The 24,814-nt window shown below is 41.3% G+C and overlaps 1 protein-coding gene across 1 annotated transcript; it reads left to right on the top strand.

The window, feature by feature from the left end:
- Positions 1 to 5,565: 5,565 nt before the first annotated feature.
- On the top strand, positions 5,566 to 13,708 carry LOC126856372 (pituitary homeobox homolog Ptx1-like). The gene is made up of 2 exons (XM_050604822.1): positions 5,566 to 6,755; positions 11,457 to 13,708. Exons 1-2 carry the CDS (start codon positions 5,855 to 5,857, stop codon positions 12,338 to 12,340), a joined length of 1,785 nt encoding a protein of 594 aa, XP_050460779.1. The 5' UTR covers positions 5,566 to 5,854; the 3' UTR covers positions 12,341 to 13,708.
- Positions 13,709 to 24,814: the final 11,106 nt, after the last annotated feature.

Raw genomic sequence — 24,814 nt, 5'->3', positions numbered from 1 at the left:
AATTATATACTTTTTATTTATTTTATTAATATTATTAATTTATATATTATTATTTATATTTATTAATTTTAATAAATTTTATAATATATGATATAATAAATAATAATTTAATAAAATATTAAATATCTAATATATTTATATATTAATATATATAAAAAGAAAATACTAAGTTGTCTTAATAAACTTTTCACTTTCTCGATTTACTGAAAAGTTATTAATATTTAACACATAATTATAAGATTGTCAAAATATTTGTCATGACAAAATTAAATGTTTGTGGGGCACCCCGTATGTGTTCTCATTTAAAAGCATTTAATGCCGCTAGGAGCTCGTTAGTAGCACGGCTTCGCCGGGGTGTTATGTTTTTCACGATGAAATATAGATCGTAAGCGATAACGCGGCAATGCCAATTGCCGTCGTAATTAGCGTTATTACCGCGAAATAGAGGCATTAAGATTTTCTGAAATAGAGCTGTCACTGGATATAGTTATCTCGGCACCGTTGTCGCTAACATTACTGAAGTATAACGGCCATATATCATTCTGCTCTTCATAAACCTAATTTCCGCTCGTGTCACGCGTAATTTCGTCTACTTTTTTAGAAGCTCCCCAATCTCTAATTAGGGATAAACGATCAATCATTTTGGTCGCAAAGTAAATCAGAGGAGGAGCTTCTTAATGAGTTGTGTATCACGAACTTATTTTTCTCTGCTCGACTTGTCTATTAAATCAACTTTCGCGATATATAATCGTTTTGTTTCTTCATAATTTTTTTTTATTTTAATAATAATGGATAAAAATTTTTATAACCTTTTTTAATATTCTTTAATATTAAATTATATATATAATATTATATAGAGAAATAAATTGTATATAAAATCAAGAAATGCATCGTGTCTTCGCAGTATCATATATGTAGTATTTAATTAAGATTTTTGCAATCTGTAAATTATACTTATCCTTTGGCAATTTATGTAATCGCAGCAAATGATACATTTCATTAGGCAGTTGTTTTAATCCTTTAAAGGACATATAATATTTAGTAATAATTTACAAGCAGTATATTTTTTATTTATAACTGTTACTAACTTTTCAAGATTTTTTAAAAAATTTATCGCGCTAATATCTGCCATTGACACTCAAGTTGAGGATCTATTGGCAGAGTATCTATCTCGTTAAGTGTCGCGACTAAACGTGGCACCAAGGAGTGTTCCAGTCATGCGTCACGAGGTTAAGGAAAGGGCGTGCTGTCCGCATTGATTTACGCGGAGGAGGATAGTAAGCGAGAGAACGAGAGGAGAGCCGCGTGGCCGCGCCGGGGATTGCTACGAGAAACGGGGGAAAGGAAGGGGGAGGGGATGAGCGGGTGAGGGAGGAAAGACCAGGAGGACCACACCGTAGAATCCGAAGCCACGTGATCGGAATAGTCGATTCCATCCTCCGCCTTTCGGCCCTCCGTAGGAACCTTTCCTCCCGCATCCAACTCCCACCGACCGAGTCCTCTCTCCATCTCCCCCCCTCCCTCCCTCCCTCCCTCCCTCCCTCCTCTCATCCTCTCCCATCGTCATTCGTCGCCGCCACCCACGCCCGGTCGCGTGGATACGTGGTCGAACCGCCGCGAGGACACCGTATAATTATCGGATGGCAGGTAACTCGAACGCTCTCGCCCGGTTTTAATTGGCCAATTATCGTGGCGCAAATAGATGGTGCCGCCGGTCCAGATAGGCGTGAAACTTTTGGGGTGGCCTGCTCACCGAGCGACACAACGCGACTTTCTGTGACGAATATCTCTTGGCAGTATAGGGTGCCGACGTAGGCGCGCGGATCAGGGGTGGGGAGAGGAGACAAGCGTGGGCAAACGAGTGAGAGGGTAGGAGGGAGAGGGGGGAGGGGAGAGGGGGGGCATGCATGGGTATCGAGAAGAGAAGATCGAGGGGTCTCGATATATGTATATGCCACAACGGCGCGCACGCCGGTACTCTCTCGCACCACTGCGTACGTGTGTATCCGTGTGTCGGACGGGGTAGAATCGCGGGATCAGAATCGGGAGCACGAACGGGCGCAAATTGGTCACGGCTGGTCTGTCCGATCTCCCTGCGCCGTGGTGCGTCTCCCCTCCCCCCAACCTTCGATGCATCTATCCCCCGTTCCTTCCTTCCGTCTCTCATCCCGCTCGCCCGCTCGATCGCTCTATCAAATCCCCCCCTCACCCCCTCCCCCTCTCGTCGTCGCGCCCACCACCGTGCTACGCGTCTATCTCGCCAACTAGCTTAACCTCCCGACTCGCGTACCGTTTCGAAACTATTAGGGACCCCCCGCCTAAACCCTCATCACTTTGGCAGGTAGAGTAATCCACCAGCACGAAGCTCACCTGCGCCATAATGACACCGGAGAAACGCTTTTCCGTCCTCGATCATCAACAATGGGATCTTCATTGAGGGCGTTTAATCAATATCCATTCGGGATCCATTCGCGGTGGTTTTGCATGTTACGTTTATCGCTTCGGACAGAGATGAGCGACGTGTTCGAAAGTACGTGCATGGCGTGCACTAGTGCGCGTTACATTAGCGTCCTGAATTATTAATTATGTTTCGACGTACTACAAATCGAGTGACAAACATTGCATGCATACGAAATTCACCGCGAATGACCTCGATTCATCGTACGTGATGCCGACTAAGTACATTAATTTTTTACTCTCCGCGCTAATTAAAATATTGGTTTGCAGTTCTTGTTAAAGAAATTGATGCACTTTAGCTTACGATATTATTTGATATCTTTATATCATAAAGATTGGGAAAATTAAGAAGCAATTTCTCTGATTATTCGATTGAAAAAAATATAACTTGAAGAGAAAAAGGTATATAACGAACGAGGATTAGACCGATGTCGACTGAATCGGCCCTAACAATAAGTGACATGAATAAAACCATGCTCATTTGTTCGCGGATAATTGACATCGAGTTTAGAACGACGTTTCCAAGAACGGGCATCGTGAAGATGATATTTTTGTAGACGGGGGTCTGTGAATTATTACGTTCGTTCGTTCACGTGACAAGAGGGAATGAGAAGCGCATACTTCTACGATTACCTTCTCCCATCTCGACAATGCAAAGGGTGTTCCAAAATTGTCCCGAGTTTTTTCAGCTGCGACTTTAATTTATAGTCATCAATAAATTCTCGATTTAAAAGTTACGAGTTAATTAGCTTGCACCAATTAAGCTTTTTTTTTTTTTTAATTTTGCTTTAACATAATCTACTCGCTTGAGAATAATTCATCAAAACTTTTGTAATATTAAAATATTGGCAGAAAAGAAACATGAATTTTTTTTTTAGGAAGAAAAAGTTTGAATCTAGTCGAAGAATACATAAATGAGAAGAGCGTAATAGCTATTCCGAAAGATCCGTATGTGCAGGGGACAAGCTGCGTTGCATTATATAATATACGCGGCTAACAAAACGGTTGAACTTGATGAATAAAAGGTCTATTATCGCATTAACTACGGCGATAATTAGTTTTCGCGAAACACGATAACACACTGCGATACCTTCTCGCGCGGCTCAGCTACCGCGCCGTTACCTCGCTCGAGCGCTAACCAAATAATGAGGTGGTACAATTGAGGATTAGTCGAGCCACACTTAATCCAATTTGTCATCTAATGCGATCATCGTTACGGTTATAATTTCACAGGACAAAGTATGCGCGTCTTTGCAAGCAAGCGCAACACATACATAAATTCCTGATCATCTATAAAGCAATTCTAGGCCCAATCATATTTTTAATTACTTTAACAAAGTTTAGTCACATGCGCTCGATACGCTTATCAGAAGCTTGACGTGTCGTGTCAATCGGTCATTTATCTCTAAATGCAACATTGGAACAATACACAACGACAATCATTAAAACTGTCAAAACACTTCACCGCTACAATCTTCTGGCAAAGCGCATGTATCTCGCCAATTTCCTGGAAAGAATCGATCACTGCAACAATAGCGGTATCAGTTTCGCCGAACAATTGGTCCAGAGCTAAATCGATAATGATTGGAAAATCGGCGGGGAAACGTTGCGAGAGAAGAAGAGAAGAAAAGAGAGACAGAGATATATTAGAGAGTGAAACTAGGAGAGCCGAAGATTACGAGAGTGATAAAGAAGCTCACATTGTTGATAGAGAGAGAGAGAGAGAGAGAGAGAGAGAGATCAGTATTGCAGACGCATCAGCCGGTTACGTTCGATTGGCTGGCAGGGCGGTAGGCCAGCAATTACCTAAATGGTCGGGTAAACAATATCCGTGCGCCGAGTTAAGAGCGGAGCAGCAGCATCAGAGCACCAGCTCTCGTATCAGCTCTCTGTTCGTCCATCCGTCCGATCGTTGTGTTGGTTCTGATTTGATCGTCAGTACCATCACCACCTCGCTCCCGGTTCGCGCGCGAGAGAGAGAGAGAGAGAGAGAGAGAGAGAGAGAAATAATGTGTGTATACGCGTGTGTCGTGTATCCACCACAATTATACTCTCCGTCCTATACATACGGGGAAATCGCTATACATAAACTCGTTGAAGAGGCCGCGATGCGCCGCCCTCACCGCCGACACCACCACCGACGATCATCGCCAAACCCACCGAGCGTTTTGCGATCCCGTATACATGCGTCGAGCATGCAATTCCTCCACACGAGTTCTATACCTACCTTCCTTCCTTTCTACCTTGAAACGAGCGCAACGAACGTCGACGTCGCGCGCGCGGAAAGAGATGCGTTCCTTTGTCGATGCCGCTCACTCTCTCTCTCTCTCTCTCTCTATGTGGTGGTTAAATCAAAGACAAACCACTTTAGCCGGTCCGATCGCGGAGAAGGGCGGGGAGTCGCGGGGCACCGTGACAAGAGGGACGCGGGGAAGATAGCGGAGGGACAAAAGTTGGGGTACTCGCGTGTACATACCCGAGTATCTGGCGAAAGCTCCGCCGCGAGAGACGTCCGCACGCGGCTCGTCCGCGTGTTCGTGCCTCGTCCATTCAGGCCGCGGTATCCTCGTGTACGTAGACCGCCTCGAGGGTGTGGGTACATGCGTGTGCGTATACGTGTATATATACGTTTACACGTGCGCAGCGATGCGCGCGGAACCAACACAGTGACGCATTCTCCGCGATGCGGTTACGGAGCGTGTTTAAAGCACGTGTGTGCGCGCAACCCCCGGACGGGGAGAGTCATCCGGTACGCCCATTGGCGGTTGAAGGTAGCTTCGAGCGGGGGTTTAACCACGCCTAGCCGAGGCGGAACAAACCCCCTCGCTTTTGCCGTTCCACTCGGACCCACGATGCCACCGCTCTCTTCCTCGGCGCTAATAATACGCCGATATACCACCAATTCTGCCACCATGGCTCTACGCGAGACTCCCGAGAGTAGCTGCCACGGTACGCGCGCCGCGACGGGTCACCAAAGACATTGCTAATCGCGCGCCCATGCCGCGAGGGATAATTTTAAATCCACCGTTCGTCGCGGGCGTTCCTCGACGACGCAGTTTTATCTTGATCGTGAGAAAAGTGCGGGAGAGCGATTCCGGCCACATTGACCCATCGCATCGCGGATTCGTCGATCTAAGTGTCGTGCGTAGTGTCAACATCGACCGTATCACGGCAAAACAGTGACATTCGAGAAAGGAAAGTGTGACGCGATATGATGGATCTGCATTAACATGAAACTCCGACTACGGTCGGCTTGGAAGGGCTTTACAGTATTCCTTCAATCGGAAATAATATATACAAAAGGATATCGTGAAAACAATCGCCGTAAGTTGCGCGAGTGAGGATGAAGATACGCGAGATCAGGTAAAGGAAGAGATCACTCTCTTACTAGCGGGTAATGTGGAGAATGCAAGAAGGCAGGACCGCGTCGCCTCTAGGACCGATCGTCCTACCGCGGGAAGAGGCCGACATGCGTGCTAGTCTATCACTGCCGCCGCAGGAGAGGAGGCCCGTGTTGCTCGTACGTACAAGCGAGTCCTTCCCGAGGTACGACGGCATGCGACAACAGCAGTCGCCGTCGAGCTCGCCGATCCTGCGATCCGTCACCGCGGTCGACAAGGAGCAGTACCATGACATAGATCAAAGTAGGGAAAAGAGGCCGAACGATGTCGAGGAAGTGGAAGAGCAGGAGGATGAGGAAGAGGACGATGCCGAGGACGAGCGAAACTCGCCGGCTGGAAGGAACGTCATCGTGGACGACGAGGATGACGAAGAGCAGGAAGACGAAGAAGAGGAGGAGGAGGACGATGGTCGACCATCCGAGAGACACCGAAACGGCAACTACCACGAAGACGGTGACATCGAAGTCGACGTGTGTCGAGAGGATGCCGACGAGAGCAATCCCAGTAGCCCGGTAGATCTCACGGCACCCTCGTCGAGAGGCGTCGCATCCGATCAGTTTGTACATCCGTTCGCCAATCGCGGGGTGCATCCTTTCACTTGTGTACAAAGTGGTGGGCCCGCCGGCCACGGAACGTCAGTGTATATATCCGGACACGGCGCTACCGGCTCGGCCGTCATGACGGTGTGCACTTCCGGTAACGTGGCGCGCACCACCACCGGCACGTCGACAGGTAGCATCACCACGACCGCTACTAGCACGGTGCAGACGAACAACAAGCGGTGCCTCGCATTCTCCGTCGAGAATATCCTCGACCCGAACAAGTTTACCGGTGGCCGCGTCGTCCATAATCGCGTCCAGCATCGCCGACATCGACGCGCCGGCAGCGTGCACGAAGGTGAATAACAAATTCATCTGTCATGAAATTCTTTTGTTTCTGGCGCTGACTACTTGGCTAGCGTAATTGACGTTCTCGCGATTAGAGAGATCCGACGAATAGGTCGTATGGTCGAAACGCCGCGCTTATCTCGGCAAATTAACTAATAAAAAACGCGTGACGCTTTAAACGGTGCACATTTCAGTTAGGATTTAATCGATTAAAATAGAAAAATCTTTGATTTTAATTAAAAAATTTATTACGAGCGCACATATTACAGGGAGTGCGAGTATTACGAGTATTTAAGTTTTTGCAAAATATAAATTTTAATATATATTTATTATTTTTTTATTTAACTAATAATTCTCTTTCAATAAGTAGCCTTCTTACATCAAATATAGAGTCTCTCATCTTAATTCTCATCTTAATTGACATGATCGCGAAAATTTATTACTTGCCATTTAATAAAAAAAAAAAATAATTAAAACTAATTAAAAATAATTAAAAATATAGAGAGATAAAATTATATATGAAAGATATAAATTTGTATTATAATTATTAAAAATAATTTTGTTTATTTGAGTTTATTACACGGACACTTGCGATGTAATCACGGAATTAATCTTTGCAATTTGAGAGAAAATTTTTACAATACCTTACATTGGATAGTGTTGTCCATTTAGTTATTTGTAGGCGAAAAAAAGTCGACATGTATTTCCCGCGCTGCTGTCTTCTTTAAAGTTCCACGCTACATCGCTCTCGAGCGATATTTTTTCACGTCCGGTGTTCGTCCGACCGCATCTTAGTTCCCTTGACGCTTCGCTAGTCCTCTCTCGCTTCTTCCTCGTTCTAATTTTAGACGCTAGAAGGAGGACTTCTTCTCCGACGATCGTGCAATTTTGAGAGCTGTCGGGCTATTTGCGTGTACGACGATACACGAGGATTCCTGCAAAAGTGACAACTAAGGGATGTCTTAGCCGGGACATGAGAATGAAACTCTTCCAACATCTCATTAACGTCGTTTTGAATAATGTTAATGCAATTGCGAAGCGATACGCGCGAGCTACGGGATTCTGCGATGCATTAATTTACGTATGAGAAAATTAAAGTACTATAACACGGCTATAGAAGTAAATGCTATTAAATGCATATATATTGCTCCAAACATTTCATAAAAATTTATTTTTAGAAAATATTTCTGAATTCTGTGTGATTAATATACGAAAACGAATATAAAACTTATATGATATTTTGGAGAGAATTTATTCAAAACTTTATTCCAGAACAGATTGAAAATTATAATTGATGGCAAATCTTAGTTTATATTTTACCTTCATTTATTTACTGGATTTATTAATTGCTTACGTCACTTTACCAAAGAAATAGGATAATGTATTGTACAAAATCACTAGATCTTGTATATATCGGATTGCCAATATATATAAACAATTAAATCGATTCAAATACTTCGTTAATGTTACAAAGCAATTTTCTCTCGTCTTTTTAAATGTATTCTTTCAAACGACAACGACGAGGAAAATTTATCGGATTGCACGAGTTCGTCGCGGAGGATCCCAATTTCACAGTTGACTTTCGAATTTAATGGAGTCTGGCGGACAGACGCGGGAGAAGTGGTCCTGCTAGGCCGATAAGGGACAGAAGAAGCATCCCGAAGAAGGGGTGAAGCGAGGCAGAAGCGGACGGTACGACGACGACGACGGCAACGGCGGGCAGGGGAAGCGACCGGGCGGCGGCCTGTCGGAGCGTGACAAATTGCTCCGCTAATCTGCGTTAACCAGTCCTTGAACCCCGTCATCGTCGTCCCTTTATCCCGGTACGGGACACCGAGTCCGCTTGCGAAATCAGCGGATGGTCCAGCCGCCGTCGTCCTCCATCGTTGCGCAAGCCATCAAGGACACATTCTTACCGCGAGGAACGAGCCGAGAAAAGGGAGAGAAGAGTGAGAGAGAAGGACGCGCGCGCGATGGATCGATCGCAGCCGTCGAAATCGAGATTACACGATTGTCGGCTCATCCATCTTACCAGGATGGTCGTCGCTTCCCATTAAAAGTGCATCAGGCCTGAGCCAATCCGTTTCGACTGCCATCGCCGGGAGATCACCTCTCCTCTCCACCCCCGCCGGAGCTCGGATCCACCGACGGAATAATATCGCCGGTTGTTATGATAATCGCGCAGCATCGCGCCGTATCGCACCGCATCGCGCCAAGCCGCCCAGAAAATTGGCTCTTCTGCATCACAATGACTTTTCTCTCTCTCTCTCTCACTTTCTCTCTTTTCACATCTCTGTCTCACTTCTCCATTCTTCGTTGTCGCAGTACCCACGAAAGTCACCCCTCCGAGCGTTGCGTTCGTGATTCGTGATCCAGGATCTTCCGCTAGATTTCGGCGAAATTTATAATTATCTTACAAACGCCCCGGAAAACGTCGAGATATCGCGCCATATGTCGCAGCTGCTACAGTTCCATTATAAAGAATGAAAGAATCTCTGTTTGACCGGATTGTATGACCCGAATTAATTATCTGCTTTTTAATAATTCTAATTTTAATTAATTCCATTACTAATTTCATATTTTACAATTTACGCGCTTGCTTTATATTTCTCTTATTGTACATTGTAATCTAAAAGTACGTTCAGGTATCAACTAGATTATAAATACTATCATTAAGAATTTCCGCTGAGATAAATCGCGAACGCGCGATTCATCGCCGCAAGCAATCGAGGAACGGTTAGGGACTTTGTCTATTGCGTATTTCCCGATTGTGCCACTTGTCGTTAAACACTGTCATTGTGTTTAATGAGGAAAACCGAAACGAGATAAGTATTCCCTGTGTCTGCTGCTTTGTCGCAGCACACACTGCGATCGACTTCCCCCCTGTGTACCCTTAACGTATCCCTCAGGGATCGACATACATCCCCGATCGCTTCTCTCGCACACAGCCCGCCTGATCGTGGTTAATGAAGAAGATCTAAACGATATGAATCGTCCTCCCGCCGGCGCAATGATAGAAACGCGATCTGCAGTCGTTCATTTTCCGATGAGCTCAATTAATTTCACAGCTGTCATGCTAGGCGACGAAATGACATTGATAATGCTCTTCAGAAGAAATGGGTCGATTATTCTAATAAACTTCAATTCGAGACATATTTGGCAATAATTTTTTTTTATCAAAAATAATTTTTGCAATAATTTAGTTAAAATTATATCTCAAAACCATTTAATAGAATAATTTTCATTTTGTTAGATGTAAAAATCTAATCTCTTTAAATTATATTTAAATTATATTTTAAATTAAATTTAAGTCACTATGGACTCTTTCTTTTTCTCTTTTTTTTTTAGAGAAAAATTTAAGTTAAACAATTAAAATTTTATATCTCACGCGCTAAATGTAGAGTATATTAACATTAAGAATAAAAGAGAAAAAGAACATCGAAAAATAACACTATTCAACACGTCTGACTTCATTAAAGATTGCTGACAGGTCGCAATCGTCGCAAAGGCACGCGGATGAGCGGCGATGAAGGAGGAACAATATAAATTAGTCAATTTAATTAAACGCAATCAATCGGCATCGACCAGGTATATCTCGATGTGGAGACCGCGGTGTTATATGAAAACGATATAGAAGAGGGCCATACTGGAGCGGGAAGAAGATAGAAGGATGGGAAAGGTAGCCGCTTGGCGGCCTGTACGACGGGGCAAGAACGATCGCGCGTTAACGAGATACAAATCCCATTACGGCGTAAACCTTCTCGATCCGTCGCCCCCTACGGACTTCCAACCCCCAGGCACTATGCTAGGCTGTAGGCTATGGGCCACGAGCCACGCCAATTCGGATAAAGTCCCACTGTCTTCCTCTCGCTTTCTCTGTCCGTCTATCTTGCTCTCTCTCTCTCTCTCTCTCTCTCTCTCTCTCTCTCTTAGTGCCTTCGATGCCGACATGTGCCATCCTCGTCGCTTTTCGTCTATTCTGTCCCTACATCTCTCTTTCACTCTGTCTCCCTGGTTTTATTCGGCAAGCTATCCCCACTCGCGGTATCCCAGAGGCACCCCAACCCCCACGGACGAGAGCCAGGGAATATCTGTCCCCGGGACATCTGCGTGCTGATTGAATCTCCAATCTCCTCTCTCTCATTGAGCGAACGATTGGCCGTTCTTTCTCTCTTTCTCGGTCCCCGCTATTCTCTGTCCCTCTTTGATTCACACGAGGATCGTTACGTTCGCAGACACGATCGGCGACGCGATCGTTCGATCGGCCGCTATGCAATTCGGCTCTCTCACGAGAAGCTATATTTCTTCGCGGTAAATCGTCTCGATCAAAAATTTAGTTAAGTGTAATTTAATAAATGAATTATGTAGTCATTAAGAGAATCTTAAACTGATTACTAGCAATTAATTGTTGTTTGTTCCGCATAATTAATAAAACATATTCACAATACAATTATATAAATTTCTATAGATATGAATATTTTTATTTTTATAAATATAAATATTTTTATTAATAAAAAGTAAATCTTAAAGTTCGCGATGAACGTAAATAAAGTGCCTGGCACGATGAGAAACGCGACATCCAAGCCGCAATTTTGTCCCTCGTATAATCAATCCTCGTCACTCGACACCGCGATCCCGTATCAGCGCCTTTCCCTCTTCGTGGTTTTACCTTCCATCACAAAAGTGATCCCGTGATTATTATTATTTTCAGACGGCGACTCGCGGGGCGAATTCGCCTGCGGCAGCGGGCAAGAAGATGAGGAAGGTACACCGGACACCGTTATGGAGGAGATGGAGGAGGATGTCGAGGAAGAGGACGAAGACGAGGAGATTGAGATGCGGGTGGTGGATCAGGATTCTGAGAGCGTCGGGCGGGAGAACGCGACCAGCGGCGGCGCTAACGCAACCGCGACAAACTGCAAGAAGCGTCAATCCTCGTCGTCGTCCACCTCGTCGAGCGGCGTCCAGGCACAAAACTGTCAAAGTCAGAGTCAGAACGGTCAAAATGGGACTGGCGGTGGTGGCGGGAGCGGCGGAGGTAGCAGTAACGCCAGCGGTAAACCAAGAAGAGCGCGAACGGCCTTCACGTACGAGCAGCTGGTTAGGCTGGAGAACAAGTTCAAGACTACGAGATATCTGTCCGTGTGCGAGCGGTTGAATCTGGCGATTGAGCTTCAACTGACCGAGACCCAAGTGAAGATCTGGTTCCAGAATCGGCGGACCAAGTGGAAGAAACAGAATCCGGGCTTAGACGTCAACAGTCCCACGGTGCCGACGACACCGCCGCATCCGTCGCCGTACGCTCCCGCCTTCCTCTTCGCCGCGCATCCGCATCAGCACCCGTTGCCGCACTCGCACACGCATCCGCACCCGCACGCCCATGTACACCACCCGTCGCCGGTGCCACCGCCGCCGCCCGGCTACTATCACCCGGCGGCCCCACCTTACCCGCCGACCGGACCGACCTTCTTCGGCCATCATCTGTCAGCGACTCCTGCTGCGACTGCGTCGGGTCCGCCGCCGACCTCTACGCCTTCCTCCACCGGCCTAACCCTCACGTCTCATCCGCATCCGCACACGCACCCGCACGCGTAGCGAACTCGCAGGCGATGATAGCCTGCGTCAGTGTCCTCGCCTTCGTAGTCCACGGCAAGGAAACGGCGGGTTCGTGTGACGTGTACTTCCGGTCGCGGCGAACAAAAGTACTAAGGAAGGAAGAAGGATAGATCTCCGTGCGTTTTTAATTTATCCACATCGTTGGTTGATTCTTCAATTTGTCGTTTTTTGGTGAATGTTTGTTGTTTTCCTCATAATAATTACGGTTGGTTTTTTTTTCAAATTAGTAGAAAGTATCATCGTTCCTCTACGCGACAACGAAAGAAGTTGGTCACTTTAAAAATGATTGAAAATAAAGACCATAATTTTTGCCAATTGTCATAACTAATTGGCTATGTCAATCATTAAATACATTTAATGTGTACGCGAAAAATAGAAAAATGCCATTATTAAAATTGTATTCCTCTCAAAAATAATTGAGAGAAATAACGTTTATTATTATGCGAACGATTTTAATTCGGACTTGTGTCATTTTTCAGGTACAAATAGAACTATGAAATAATATCTTGGCATCGTGAAATAGCAATTTTTGTTTGATGTTTAAAAAAATGATATCGAAAACTATTTAAGTATGAAATCGGACGATGGGTATAATGTTTTCGTTTGTCGGATCGAAGCGCGTATTAGGCTGTCGCGATGTTATATTTTGCCTTCCCGTTGCGCACGTGAAACGAGTCGATAGCATAATCGGTTTACGTAGGGTGACGTACAAAAAACGAGCGTATCATTCCGGCATGACACTGGCCAAACATTTAAATTCCACGCGTATTTTTCTCCCACCGTCGATCTTTTGGACAATAGCCGAAGGGAAAATGACATCTTTCTAAAACGAACACGTTCATCATCTGATAGATAACTCGACACTTGACATAAAGTGGAATGAGTTTCGATTACTTTTCTAATTTGCGCTTTTGCTCCCCGTTCCGAGCTTTGCGTATCGTAAAAAAGAAAATTCAGAACAGAGTCATAAACTATCGTAACACCGCCCGAAATTGGCGAAATCGTCCTTCGCCTATTAAAACGAAAACCTCAGTACTTTAATCCATGTAAAGTAACACGAACACTCCGAGTCCTTGTCGTTTTCTCATCTTTGTAACATATTCCGTTCGTCGCCGCGATTAAGCGACGGCGGAAACTCGTCTTAAAGGGAAGTAGATTTTATCAGACACGCTCTTAGCAAGTAAGATGTATGCGTCAGGATGGATGTTCGAGAAAGTGAGAGTGCGTTGATTGCGATTGTGGTGAAAAATTAGTGAGTAATGTTTCGTGTGCCGAACGCAAAAACGAGGCACACCCGGAACGTAGCGATCGTTCCTGTGTAAAATAAAAATCATACGTTACGCTCGTAAAAACCTCCATCCACTGTGTATATAGATACAATTAATCCCCGTTACACGCACGTGCGACAAGAATAAAGATCGATTTTGCTTACCACATTCGAACCGTCGTGTTGCGACAACAATATCTCGTATTGTCCGCTTTCAGCGTTTGTCGCGAGACAATTTGCTGCTGGGTAACATTACAAATTTCATTCCCATCGACTATTTCTAATACTGTAATACCGTTACAAGGAATATTATATTGAGATCGATGCACGATGTGTGAGTTCAATTTTTTCTGTGTACATACAAAAAAAAAATATACTTTACACGACACAATTCTTACTAATTTTTCCTCGCGTGCAAAAAGAAAAAAATCTATTTTATTTTTGCATATATTTTTATATAAAATCGAAAATTCTCAAAGATCTCACTCCGATTTCATTTTCAAATATTTTCGATCTCGTAATATATTTATCGATATATCAAAATCGATCTCTCTAGTCGCACAATTTTTTTTATTTTGCAATATTTTGGTTCTTATGACTTTTTAACTCGGTGTTTTTGCGTGGAAAAAAGCCATGAGTTCGATTAAGTTCAACGCTGAAAGCCAATTACTTCGTGTAACTCAGAATCTCGGAATCGTAATTGCTTTCTTTCCTACCTTCTCCGTATAACTCACCGAGTTTTTTCTTCATCAACCCTTAATGAGCGGCGATCGCTCGTCCGTCGTCCCCGATGGTACGGCCCGTCTGATCACGAAAAAAAAAAATGACTGTTGTTTTTGCGAAAGATAAGGGGAAAGGACACCCCGGAGAGAAGAGAGCAAGAAGACGCGCTAAGTGAACTGAGCCATTAGACGGCAGCTCTGCGTTACTCGCCCTTTGAGAGACGCAGAGTCTTCGCAAAACCAGCACCTAGAGTCTTCCACGCGTAATTCCGACCGCACAGTGCCGCCTTGTTCCCGACTTCCAAAGGCAGCCCACGTTCAATTGACGGAAAATTGCTCGCGCCTTGCTTTGATGCTCAAATTAGAAACTACCTCGGCTCAAGCTGCGCGACACGCGTCGTCGTCGTGATCTGACCGCGCGTCTATGCGCGTCTCTTAATTATGAATTGAAGGTAAAAGTAGCCCTTTACATTAACGGGACAAACGGCTTCTAAACTTGTTAAATGCCGTTTAAATGCTGAAGCTAATCGCTGGCTCGACCAAAGAGGATGACTGGGTCTTTTTAGAGAAATAGTTCCCTTATGAATGAAGACGGTAAGTACATTATCAAAAACATAGATGTACTTTTCATCATTGAATACTCATTAAAAATTTGGGAAAACATCTCGCGTGTCTTGATTATAAATAACACTTGGTAATGAAACTGTCTATCGATTCAGAAAAAAAAAAAATACTACACAAGGAACGTTAATACAACAAAGATAGGTCTCATTCAGAAGAACAAAGAGACACACTTATTCTTTCATTCGTCTTATCTCGACTCTTCCGACGGACTTTTCGTTGAAAACGACGGTGTTATCGAAGCAGGAGTCAGGAGAAAGTTAAATCGACGCGAACGGGAATACGAAAGGAGAGCTATGAGAGAAAAAGGATCCGTTGAGGGGGGAAGATGATCCGAGGGCGCTCGAAAAGGTAGGAGTGGCTGTCGGTCGGTCGCCGGACGATTCTCTCGAATTAATTCTTAGGGGTGGATTTGGGAAAGGGGCCGCTACCGCCGCCTCTGAGGGGTGTGAGTAGAACGAGTGGACCGTGAAATAACCAACCCCCGCGCGACACTCGCAACCCCCACGTTTCGAACATCGACAGTGGCGTAACTTCGTTATAAGCCTCTGCGTGCTGCTGCGAGAGAGAGAGAGAGAGAGAGAGAGATTCTTTTTGCGAGAAGATTTTCTCTTTCTCTCCTTCTCCCACCTTTCTTCTCACTAGCGAAGTCGCAGGTGACGTAAGAAGCGCTTAATTAATGATAAACACCGCGCTCGTTACGTCGCCAAGCATTATGCTCCTAAATAACTACATCTGGCAAATTTATTTCCTCTGCTTGAACATCGTCGCAGAAATTATCTTAATCGGTTCTAATCTAGCTTAAGTAGCTCCGCTCCATGTTCAGTTTACAAAGATCTCTTAATTGTTACTGCACCATTATTTCGAAATACTCGCGGAATGTCACAGATAATCTGGCACAGTAATATCTCGTACAATACATAAGGTGTACATCTTTATCAATTTGCACTTGCCATTTGCTTGATATCTATAGAGTATCCCACACAATATTTTTCTTATTAAAAATATAACTTCAATTTAAATTAAAAAAATAATGTTACAAATAATTAAAAAATGATTTGAAAAAAAAGAATACGATATAATTTTGTTATTTTTACATATCATATTTTACAAAGAATATATTTTAAAAAATTATAAAAATCTAAAGAATTATTAGAATTTGACATTTCGTACAAAATTGTCGCGTGGTAAAGAAATGAACTTTGGTCTGAGCTCGTAGCACGTAACATTGACGAGTTAAACAGAGTTGTACGCACTGTGTTCTCGGGTTCGTATAGGGATTACCCGCTTGAGGTCATGACGCCGCACGCATCGAGAGCAGCAAGGCACGCCACTGCAGTCACTCCGTTCCGGTTAAGCGTGTAATAGTTCAATAGCTGTCGCAGCCATGTCTGCGAATACGCCGAGACACACTACTGCCGTTCCCCACGCGTATAAACGCGTATTTATGCGAGCGCTTAATCGCGCATTACGCTCTGCGGTATTTCTCCATACATCTCGTCTCCCCTTGTCAAAGCAAGGAATATCATTGCGAGATTAATTCCGATTCTTTTTAGACGCCGGATTACGCTAACTGACACTCGCACAATATCGACAAATAACCGAGAATTATTTTCAACAAGCTCAACTTATACCTTATTTAAATTTTCCCGTATTTCATCACATTTAGCAATTCTTGATTTTAAGCTTCTTGATGACACGTGTTTTTATGTCATAAAATATGACGCAGAATTGAACGTGTCTTAGAAATGTCAAACTTACAGCTACATTTACATTTCGTATACATTTTTGTTTTCTATCAAAAAAAAAAAAAAAAAATTTGAACGTCTACCCTTGTCAGTCATAAGTTCCTGGAAATGAAATAATTTCTTTTCAAAGAAAATTATTACAATCTTAATACGATTATGTTTGTATAATATTTATACATCTACAAATATGTATACGTTCGATCTTTTATCCTTCTCTCCTCTATTTTCACGCGTCATTCATGCACTTTAGCTTAACCGGGAGATAAAAGCCGCTTCTTACCGAAACGCCTCGATATGTCTCCTTCCACCAAGTATATCCATAGTTAAATCGGATAGCGGGTCTCGTAAACGAACAAAAGCCTCGACGGATCGATCGATCGGCCGTGAGCCGTTATCTTTCACGTCCGCGCTTCTCTCTTTCCTTGTTCAGTCTCTGTCAACTGTGTTTTCTGCCATCGTCACCGGAACGTCTCGATTGTTCTAGGTATTACGGTTACAACGTATGTATGCGCGCCAGGGGAGACCCACGATTATGAGCTCACCAACTCGCTTTTTCGCGCGCCGTTAGTTTCTCTCGATCGACGCATCAATTCGCGTTTTCGTCACAGTTACTACACTAAATAAAGTGTAGTTATATTTCAAAATTTAAACTTTATTTATTAAAAAGTATTTAATTGATACTGATAAATAAAAACAATGTAAACAAGATGTCGCAATAAAGTTTTTGCTAAAAGAATTGGCTTCAAATTTCTAAAAAAAAAAAAAAAATAATAATTTATAATCGCAGAGAAAAAAATAAATATGCATTGGAAAAAGCATATATGATAAAATCGTAATATTTTCGGCAATTATCTTTTATTTAGAAAATTATCATTTGACGACAATTATTTTTTTAGGGAATTATCATTTGATATAAGAGAAAAAAAAAGAAAAAAACATAAGCATTCAATATCATTCAAGTTTTTACGAGATATATTGACTGAAGATTCAATTGTATTTCCAGCTCATTTTAATTATTCCTTGCATTAATTATGCAATATTAATTAGCGCACATTATTACCTAATTTTTTTCTCTCATTATTTTCATTTTATCTATAATATAATATTGATACTTAAAAAAGCAAAAAATTCTAAAATATCTAAAATGGCTCGATCAGTTGTAAGCATGACAAACGTCACTCACAAACGTCCAAGTCAATCCAATCTAATCCAATAAAGATAAATAAGTGATTATGATAATTAACGCGGTACAAGTGCACATATATTAGTCCGCTTTATTTGATCGAGAGTAGAGGAGTGAGAATTGCGGGCATACTCTCGTCAGCACGTGCGACGCCGATGCGTGCCTGTATAAGTGCAGGCAGGAACGGAATTCGGTTCGACCTCAACAGTGCAAACAGAGGCATTGATTTCACCGCTTTCAAACACCCCCTAGCAAAGCTCGGGGGTCCCTGCACGCGTATACGTGTGTGTAAGTGTGCGTGTATATGTGTGCGTGAGAGACCTGCGCGTTCAGACGAGCCTGCGGATGGCTATGTGGACGAGAAGAACGACAAGGACAGTGGCGACGACGAGGACGAGGACGAGGACGAGGACGACGACGACGACGACGACGACGACGACAACGACGACGTCGAGCGTTCCTTGTCGACGACGCGGCCCTAATAATAATGCTAATTGAAATCAGCACTGCCACGAAAATCGGCAACGCAACCCTCCGACAGCTTCCACGCTCGAGTGGATTGCGCTCCAAATCGGATACCGACCTTCGCGCTCCTCCACGAGCGATTAAATTTCAACCATTCCACACGACGCTTGAAATATAAAATTATGTTTTCTCGCTAATGTTTAATAATTGCGTCACGTTGTCGAATATATTTGATACCACTCGTTTAAATTGGCAAAATGTATTAAATTTATAAATAAATATATTTGTATATAATTCTTGATCAAAAGACGCGATATATATAAATGTAATAGAGAAAGATATATTATTACATATAATATTATTAATCTAGAAATAGATAATAAAGTTTCTCTTCTTTACGTTAAAAAAATTATTGCATATTCTAATCTGTTATTTTCTTTGTAAATAAAGAATTTTATGAAGCAAGTATTGAAACTAATAATTCTTTAATATCCAATATATAGATAAAAATGGGCTAAATTTTTCTTTAATATTCTTTTAGTTCAATAAATTGATACTAAATAATGTTCCTCGCGTAAAACGGACATTTGATTATTTTTGACAAATTTTTTTTTTTTATAGAAAAGTTATTAAACATGATTGAGTCTTACTAGATCTGTTATTCATGTGAATCGATTTTTAATTATATTATATACAGCTTTATAACTAAAGCAATATTGTCTTCTACTCATACCACCCAACGATTAATTGAGCGTCAATAATGATCTTACATTTCGTAATAATCTATATCCCTAGCAGCGGAGAGTAACCAGCTTAGCACAGTCTCGAATACGCATCACGATCTTCGAGATAGAAAGATCGGCCTCGTGGAACAATGGCGTGGATCGTCGGTCAACCTTTTCCCTCCTCTCCCCTCGTCACTGTCATGAGTACGCCAAGAAGAGAGCAGTCACAGGGTGGCGGTAACCCGGCCGTATCAGAGAGCGGGTTTCAGAACAGGAGAGGAATAGGTGGGTGGCACGCGGCGGAGAGTAGAACGGTGTCGGCAGGGGTGGCGTGTAGGGCGAAGGTGGGCACGAAGGGGGCAGCGGGGAGAGAAGGGAGACTCGCGCGGGGCGGAAGGGCGGCGAAGCGAACGTTTAATAAAAGATGCGCAGAGATAGCGCCATTACCCCGGCCTGCATTATTTACCGGTGCGAGGCAACTATCTCTCTCTCTCTCATTCTCTCTCTCTCTCTCTCTCTCTTTCTCTCTGGCCGCGTTCCGCCGCAGTCACCGCGTTATACGTAGATGTGTCGCGTGCGCGTGTATTGCGCATATGTATACACGGCATGTTTGTATGTAATCGCATCTTCTAACCCATCTACGGAACCGAGAGCCTCGTCGCCGTGGACGGAACCGGGTGAATCTTCGATTCTCTGCGCGAGAGAACGCGCCAAAGAATAAGATCTTAAGACGCCCGCACTCTCGAAGATCCGCGGATACTTTTTGTCGTGATCGAGCTTTGGGAACTGAGCCCTCTGCGCGCGAGTAAATCTTTATCCACCAAGGCATACTTTAGATAAGGTACACTCCCGGACAAAAGAACGTAGGGCTCACCCTTACTTTATGAAAATGAGCTCTTCCTTTTTATTGCATAATGTGCGATTCTACCGACATTTTGGAAAGCTTAAAAATGCTTCTTAGAATTTTTATCCTTGATTTAAGGATGTATGTGACATATATATATCGAAACATTAACAAAAGCATGAAAATTTCATTAACTGTTTCACTATTTCTTCTAAAAATCTGTGCACAATTCTTTTAACGATTTGGAAATTATTTAAGTTTAAAATTACTATTGATTCTTATGGAAAATCGCGTATTGTAGCACTTATTGACAAATTTGACAAGAAAAAAATATTACCAACGAAATAAAAATTTTCACATATATTAAGAAAACTCTAATAAATATTTGTGCAAAACTTGATTTAGATCCATTTATTCGTTTAAAAGTTATTTACTAAAAATTGTAGAAAAATATTATCTATCTCTTTCTTTCTTTCTGCAAATTACACGTTTTTCATTGTTTCTTGCAGTTGATTTCAGGAGATATTCACAATCAAAAGTTTTTGCCATAAATTAGGAAAAATATTAATTACAACTATTTTCTTTTACGAAGACGTCAAAATTCATATTATTTTGATATGATACTTTAATTCTTTTCATAATCCAGATTTATTTGTTTGATTTTTCAAACAATATAAACATGTTTTTTTTTTTTTAATTTTGACAGTTTTTTTAATTTTGTTACTATTGCACAGCCAAAACATCCTTATTATCTGCAAATATTAAATTATTCTGTTTACTTTTAAATAATTTTAGAATCACTTATCATTAATTGCTAAAACATTTTTCCATCTTTAAAAGTGTCTCTTATAAAATTTTGTTTAATTATATCATAAACGAGCTTTATAAATTACATCACAATTTTTACTTTGTTTCATGCATACGGAAACTATTGTATTTTAATAAATAATTTTATCACTATGTAGTTATATCTTATTGTTACACGCTATTAAGAAACATTTTACTGATTACGTTGTAAGAATAGGTTGAAACGTCGCTGTCGGATTCATCGCGCGCGCAGTCGAAGAAAGTCCGTCTCCTTGCTCTGCAAAGTTCTCTCCTCTCTCTGACCGCCCCGTGTGCTCTACGAGCGGGAACCGTCGTAACGAGGAACATTACTCCGGGGGATGGAAAACACCGTTAATTACCTCCCGCAGGGCCGTTCGTTATCCGCTGGACCTTCCCCCCACTTGGTGGTGTGCGGTTCGCCCAAATTGCCTTCTCACTTCCTGGGCGAAGATCGGCGCGATTACGCTCAGGCCGGGCCGCTGTTTCTCCTCTTGTACTTCGTTTGTTGTTTTGCGCTCACGAGGGATGAGGAAGAGGAATGATCAAGCGGGAGAGGAGGACACGGACAACAACATAAAAGAGAAAGGGAAAGACTGAGGGGAGAGCTTTAGAATGATGGAAATGGGTATAAGTGTGCTTGAAAGAGACTGAGAGGAGTCGAAATTTCGAGCCGGTAGAAAGACGGGGGAAGTCCCGGCTGGAAGAAGAGATCTGAAAATACGAGATGGAAGTCGGAAGAAAAGAGCGAGTGGAAGAGGAGATACAGTCGCATCAAGGAATAACGAAAGAGAGTTTCTCTCTCGGTGACGAAAGACGAGAGGGAACTCGGGAGAGGTGGAGAGCCGAAAGGCGAACTTGACATTTATATCGGGGATTCTCGGCTTTACACCAAGGAGAACCCTTTTAAGTGGAGGATTGCGCGCACGCGACCGCGTCGAATACGAAGAGGGTGGTTGTGTCTGCCGAGAGAATGTACATAAACTTTTCCGAATTCTTCATTCGATAGTCTAAAGGCCCCCTTTCCTTTTTCTTTCTTGGCTCAACTCGGAAATTTATGTTCAGACATTTCGTTTTACACCAACTCTCAATCAAAAGCCATACTAATTATATTATTGATGTCGTCCAATAATCTGTCATTTACTTATGTAATAAAAAACGGTAATTTTTATATTTTCTATTTATAATTTATTACACTTCTTTCTCAATCTTAATTAACATTCTAATTTTAATTTAAATAATTTAATTTAAATAATAAGTCTTTCTTTTTCTCTCTAATATTACAGAATTATAAAAAAAAGATTAAATATACAATTCTGAACAAAATTAATTAATGTTAATAAAACAATCATATTTTCTTATAGACCTCCGATATTAATCTTTCATCATCTACAACGTTCGCGGGTAGAATTTTTTATTCCTTAGTCTGATAGATATATTTTTTTATTAATGTATGTATTTAAAGAGAAAATATTGGCATTTTAGTAAATAAAATATGCAATTAATAATTTCAAAATTAGCAATTTTCAAATATAAATTATATCCCATCATATTTAATGTTGCTAAATTAAATTGATATGTTTTATTAATATAATATTAAACCAATCGTTTAAAATAATATCTATTTAAAATAAAACATCAAATCGATAAAAGCATCAAGGTAAAGATTTAATCTAGTGGATACTGTTGCTTATTCCATGATAAATTCTTAGCTTTCTATATTACTAGATAATAGCTCGATCGAACAAAAACAATTTGGCAATTATCAACAAGTACATTAGTATCGAAAACGTTGTCTGTAATAGACAAAACAGAAAATATATTTAATTACAGATGGTTGCGTCGTTGAAGAAAACAATATTTGCGATAAGTGATAATTTTGCTCTCAAATTTACTGATGTAAAGTAAAATAACTTTACTTCATAATGATAAAGCAAACTTTCAGTTATCAGTTGTAGACATTCACTCTCCGAAACGTAACGCTACGGTTGGTGCTGCCTCCACTCGAAGGGTATCATCCCTTCTACTGTCCACCCCTAAGATATCCCCAATATGTTCCGTTAGTCGGCAACTATACTCGAATGATAATCAGTGTATTATTATTTTTCTAATATGCTATAATTTGCTAAATATAACACATAACATTTTTTATTGTATAATAAATATTGTACAACAGATTAAAATCTCTATCAATTACGGATTTTTTTAAATATTTATCTTAATATATTACCAATAAAACTTGATATATAAAATAACTTTTAAATTTGTATTAAAAATTATTTGTTTAATATAAAATTATGCAGATAATATGATAAGATATGAAAGATATGTTTAAATTCTATTAAAAATTTTTAATATGTATAGAGTATATCCAAAATATATACAAAAAATTGAATGTTCTACTAACAAGTAAAATAATTAAACTTTATATTTTGTTATGTCATATATATAATATTTTTTAATTTTTTTTCATATTAAAAAATAAAAATCAATCGCATATCAAGAAAGTGTTCGAAAACATCACACGTACCTATGCCATTTATTGTTGTAAACAAAATAGATTCTCATTTATTAAATAACATTTTTAACAGTTTTCAATATTTTTAAATAGCATAAAAATAAAAATAAAATTGAGCTTCAAATTACACATATGAACCTTGTTCATTTTTTTGCTATATAGAATATATGCCATATTTTCAATTCTGTTATTTAAACATTTATCATTAGTTTAATATTATTTAAGAAATTATGTGCTTTGAAAGAATTAAAATCTATATTTTAAATCTACCATTTTTTTCATTAAAATATTATGTAGCCTTTTAATTTTTCAAGTTTTACAACTCGGAAAATATTTTTAACAATCGCGAATAATTGGCTTCGATATTACATCGTTCATTGTGCAAAAGTTTGCATCTGCTACGTTAGATATCTTGAGAAGCGGTTATCTTTCACGATCAAAGAACAATAGGAGAGTTTCATAATCGTAAGGGCTCAATATCGCGGAAAATAGCGAATGAAGTAACAAACGCATTTGCCGCGTCTCTCCTAATGAGGTCGTTTAGCACGGCTTCTCACGACTCTCTGGAGATCCGCGTTAATGAATCGGAGCTGAAATTGGTGCAACGTGCCGCTAATAGTGCATCGCGGTGCAAAGCGAATGTGCATTGAGGTTTCGATGTCTGAATCGTGCAATTAGCCGTTGTATCGATGACAAATTGATACCAGAAAGGAGAAAAATCTTGATCGTTCTTTCAATATCAGTTAATGATAAAAAGAGGGTGCATCGGTACATGTGCGTATATCATTTACTCCGATAAATATTGACAAACTGTAATATTTCATATCTTCCCAAGAGTTTTAACGTTCGGGCGTTTCAAACATCGAATAATATATACTACCTTTATCCACTTGTTTCTACAATTACAAGAGCAATTTATTAAAAGATTTTTAATTTATCGCTTTCTGTCATTTGTATCTTCGCAGAGAAAATTATTACGTAACTCGTCTTTAAAATAAGAGGGAGACATTAATTGCCGATTATTCAGAATCGTGTTTCGCCTGCAAAAAATTAAAAGTCGTGGGAAAAGTTTTGTAATTATGATGTTAACTTTTATCCCGTTCATTCAATTTTTATTCTAACAAGAAGGATATTAGAATTATCATCAAAAGAAGAAAGAGAGACAGAGAGAGAGAGAGAGAGAGAGAGAGAGAGAGAGAGATATTATTCGTCTTCCGAATAGAATATTTATGAATTATTACGAATATAGCCAGCGGACCGTCAGCGAGGATAATCCGACAACTATTTCCAACCGGGAATTCAATGTAAATGCTGATGTGCGCTTGGGGAAGGGAGGGATGGCGTTATTTCGAAGTTCGATAAGAAAACGCAACGGTGGCGAGCGTGATCCCTCGGCAAGATGGCGGGGACCTGGCGAAATTCATAAGAATCCCGGTAAGCCGGGGGGATACACCCACGGAGTGGAGTAGACGAAACCTCGTCGCGCGACGATTTTCCCCCTTCGTCCTTCCACCGTCGCTATCCACCAACCCCCC

The sequence above is a fragment of the Cataglyphis hispanica genome, chromosome 18, assembly GCF_021464435.1.
Source record: "Cataglyphis hispanica isolate Lineage 1 chromosome 18, ULB_Chis1_1.0, whole genome shotgun sequence".
Classification (NCBI taxonomy): domain Eukaryota; kingdom Metazoa; phylum Arthropoda; class Insecta; order Hymenoptera; family Formicidae; genus Cataglyphis; species Cataglyphis hispanica.
The sequence above is the reverse complement of the archived record's forward strand: the minus strand, read 5'-3'. Positions and strand labels throughout refer to the sequence as shown.

Coding starts and splice junctions, on each gene's coding strand:
- LOC126856372 (XM_050604822.1), top strand. CDS start 5,855: ATGTGGAGAATGCAAGAAGGCAGGACCGCGTCGCCTCTAGGACCGATC. Junction 6,756..11,456: donor CGCCGGCAGCGTGCACGAAG/GTGAATAACAAA, acceptor TATTATTTTCAG/ACGGCGACTCGCGGGGCGAA.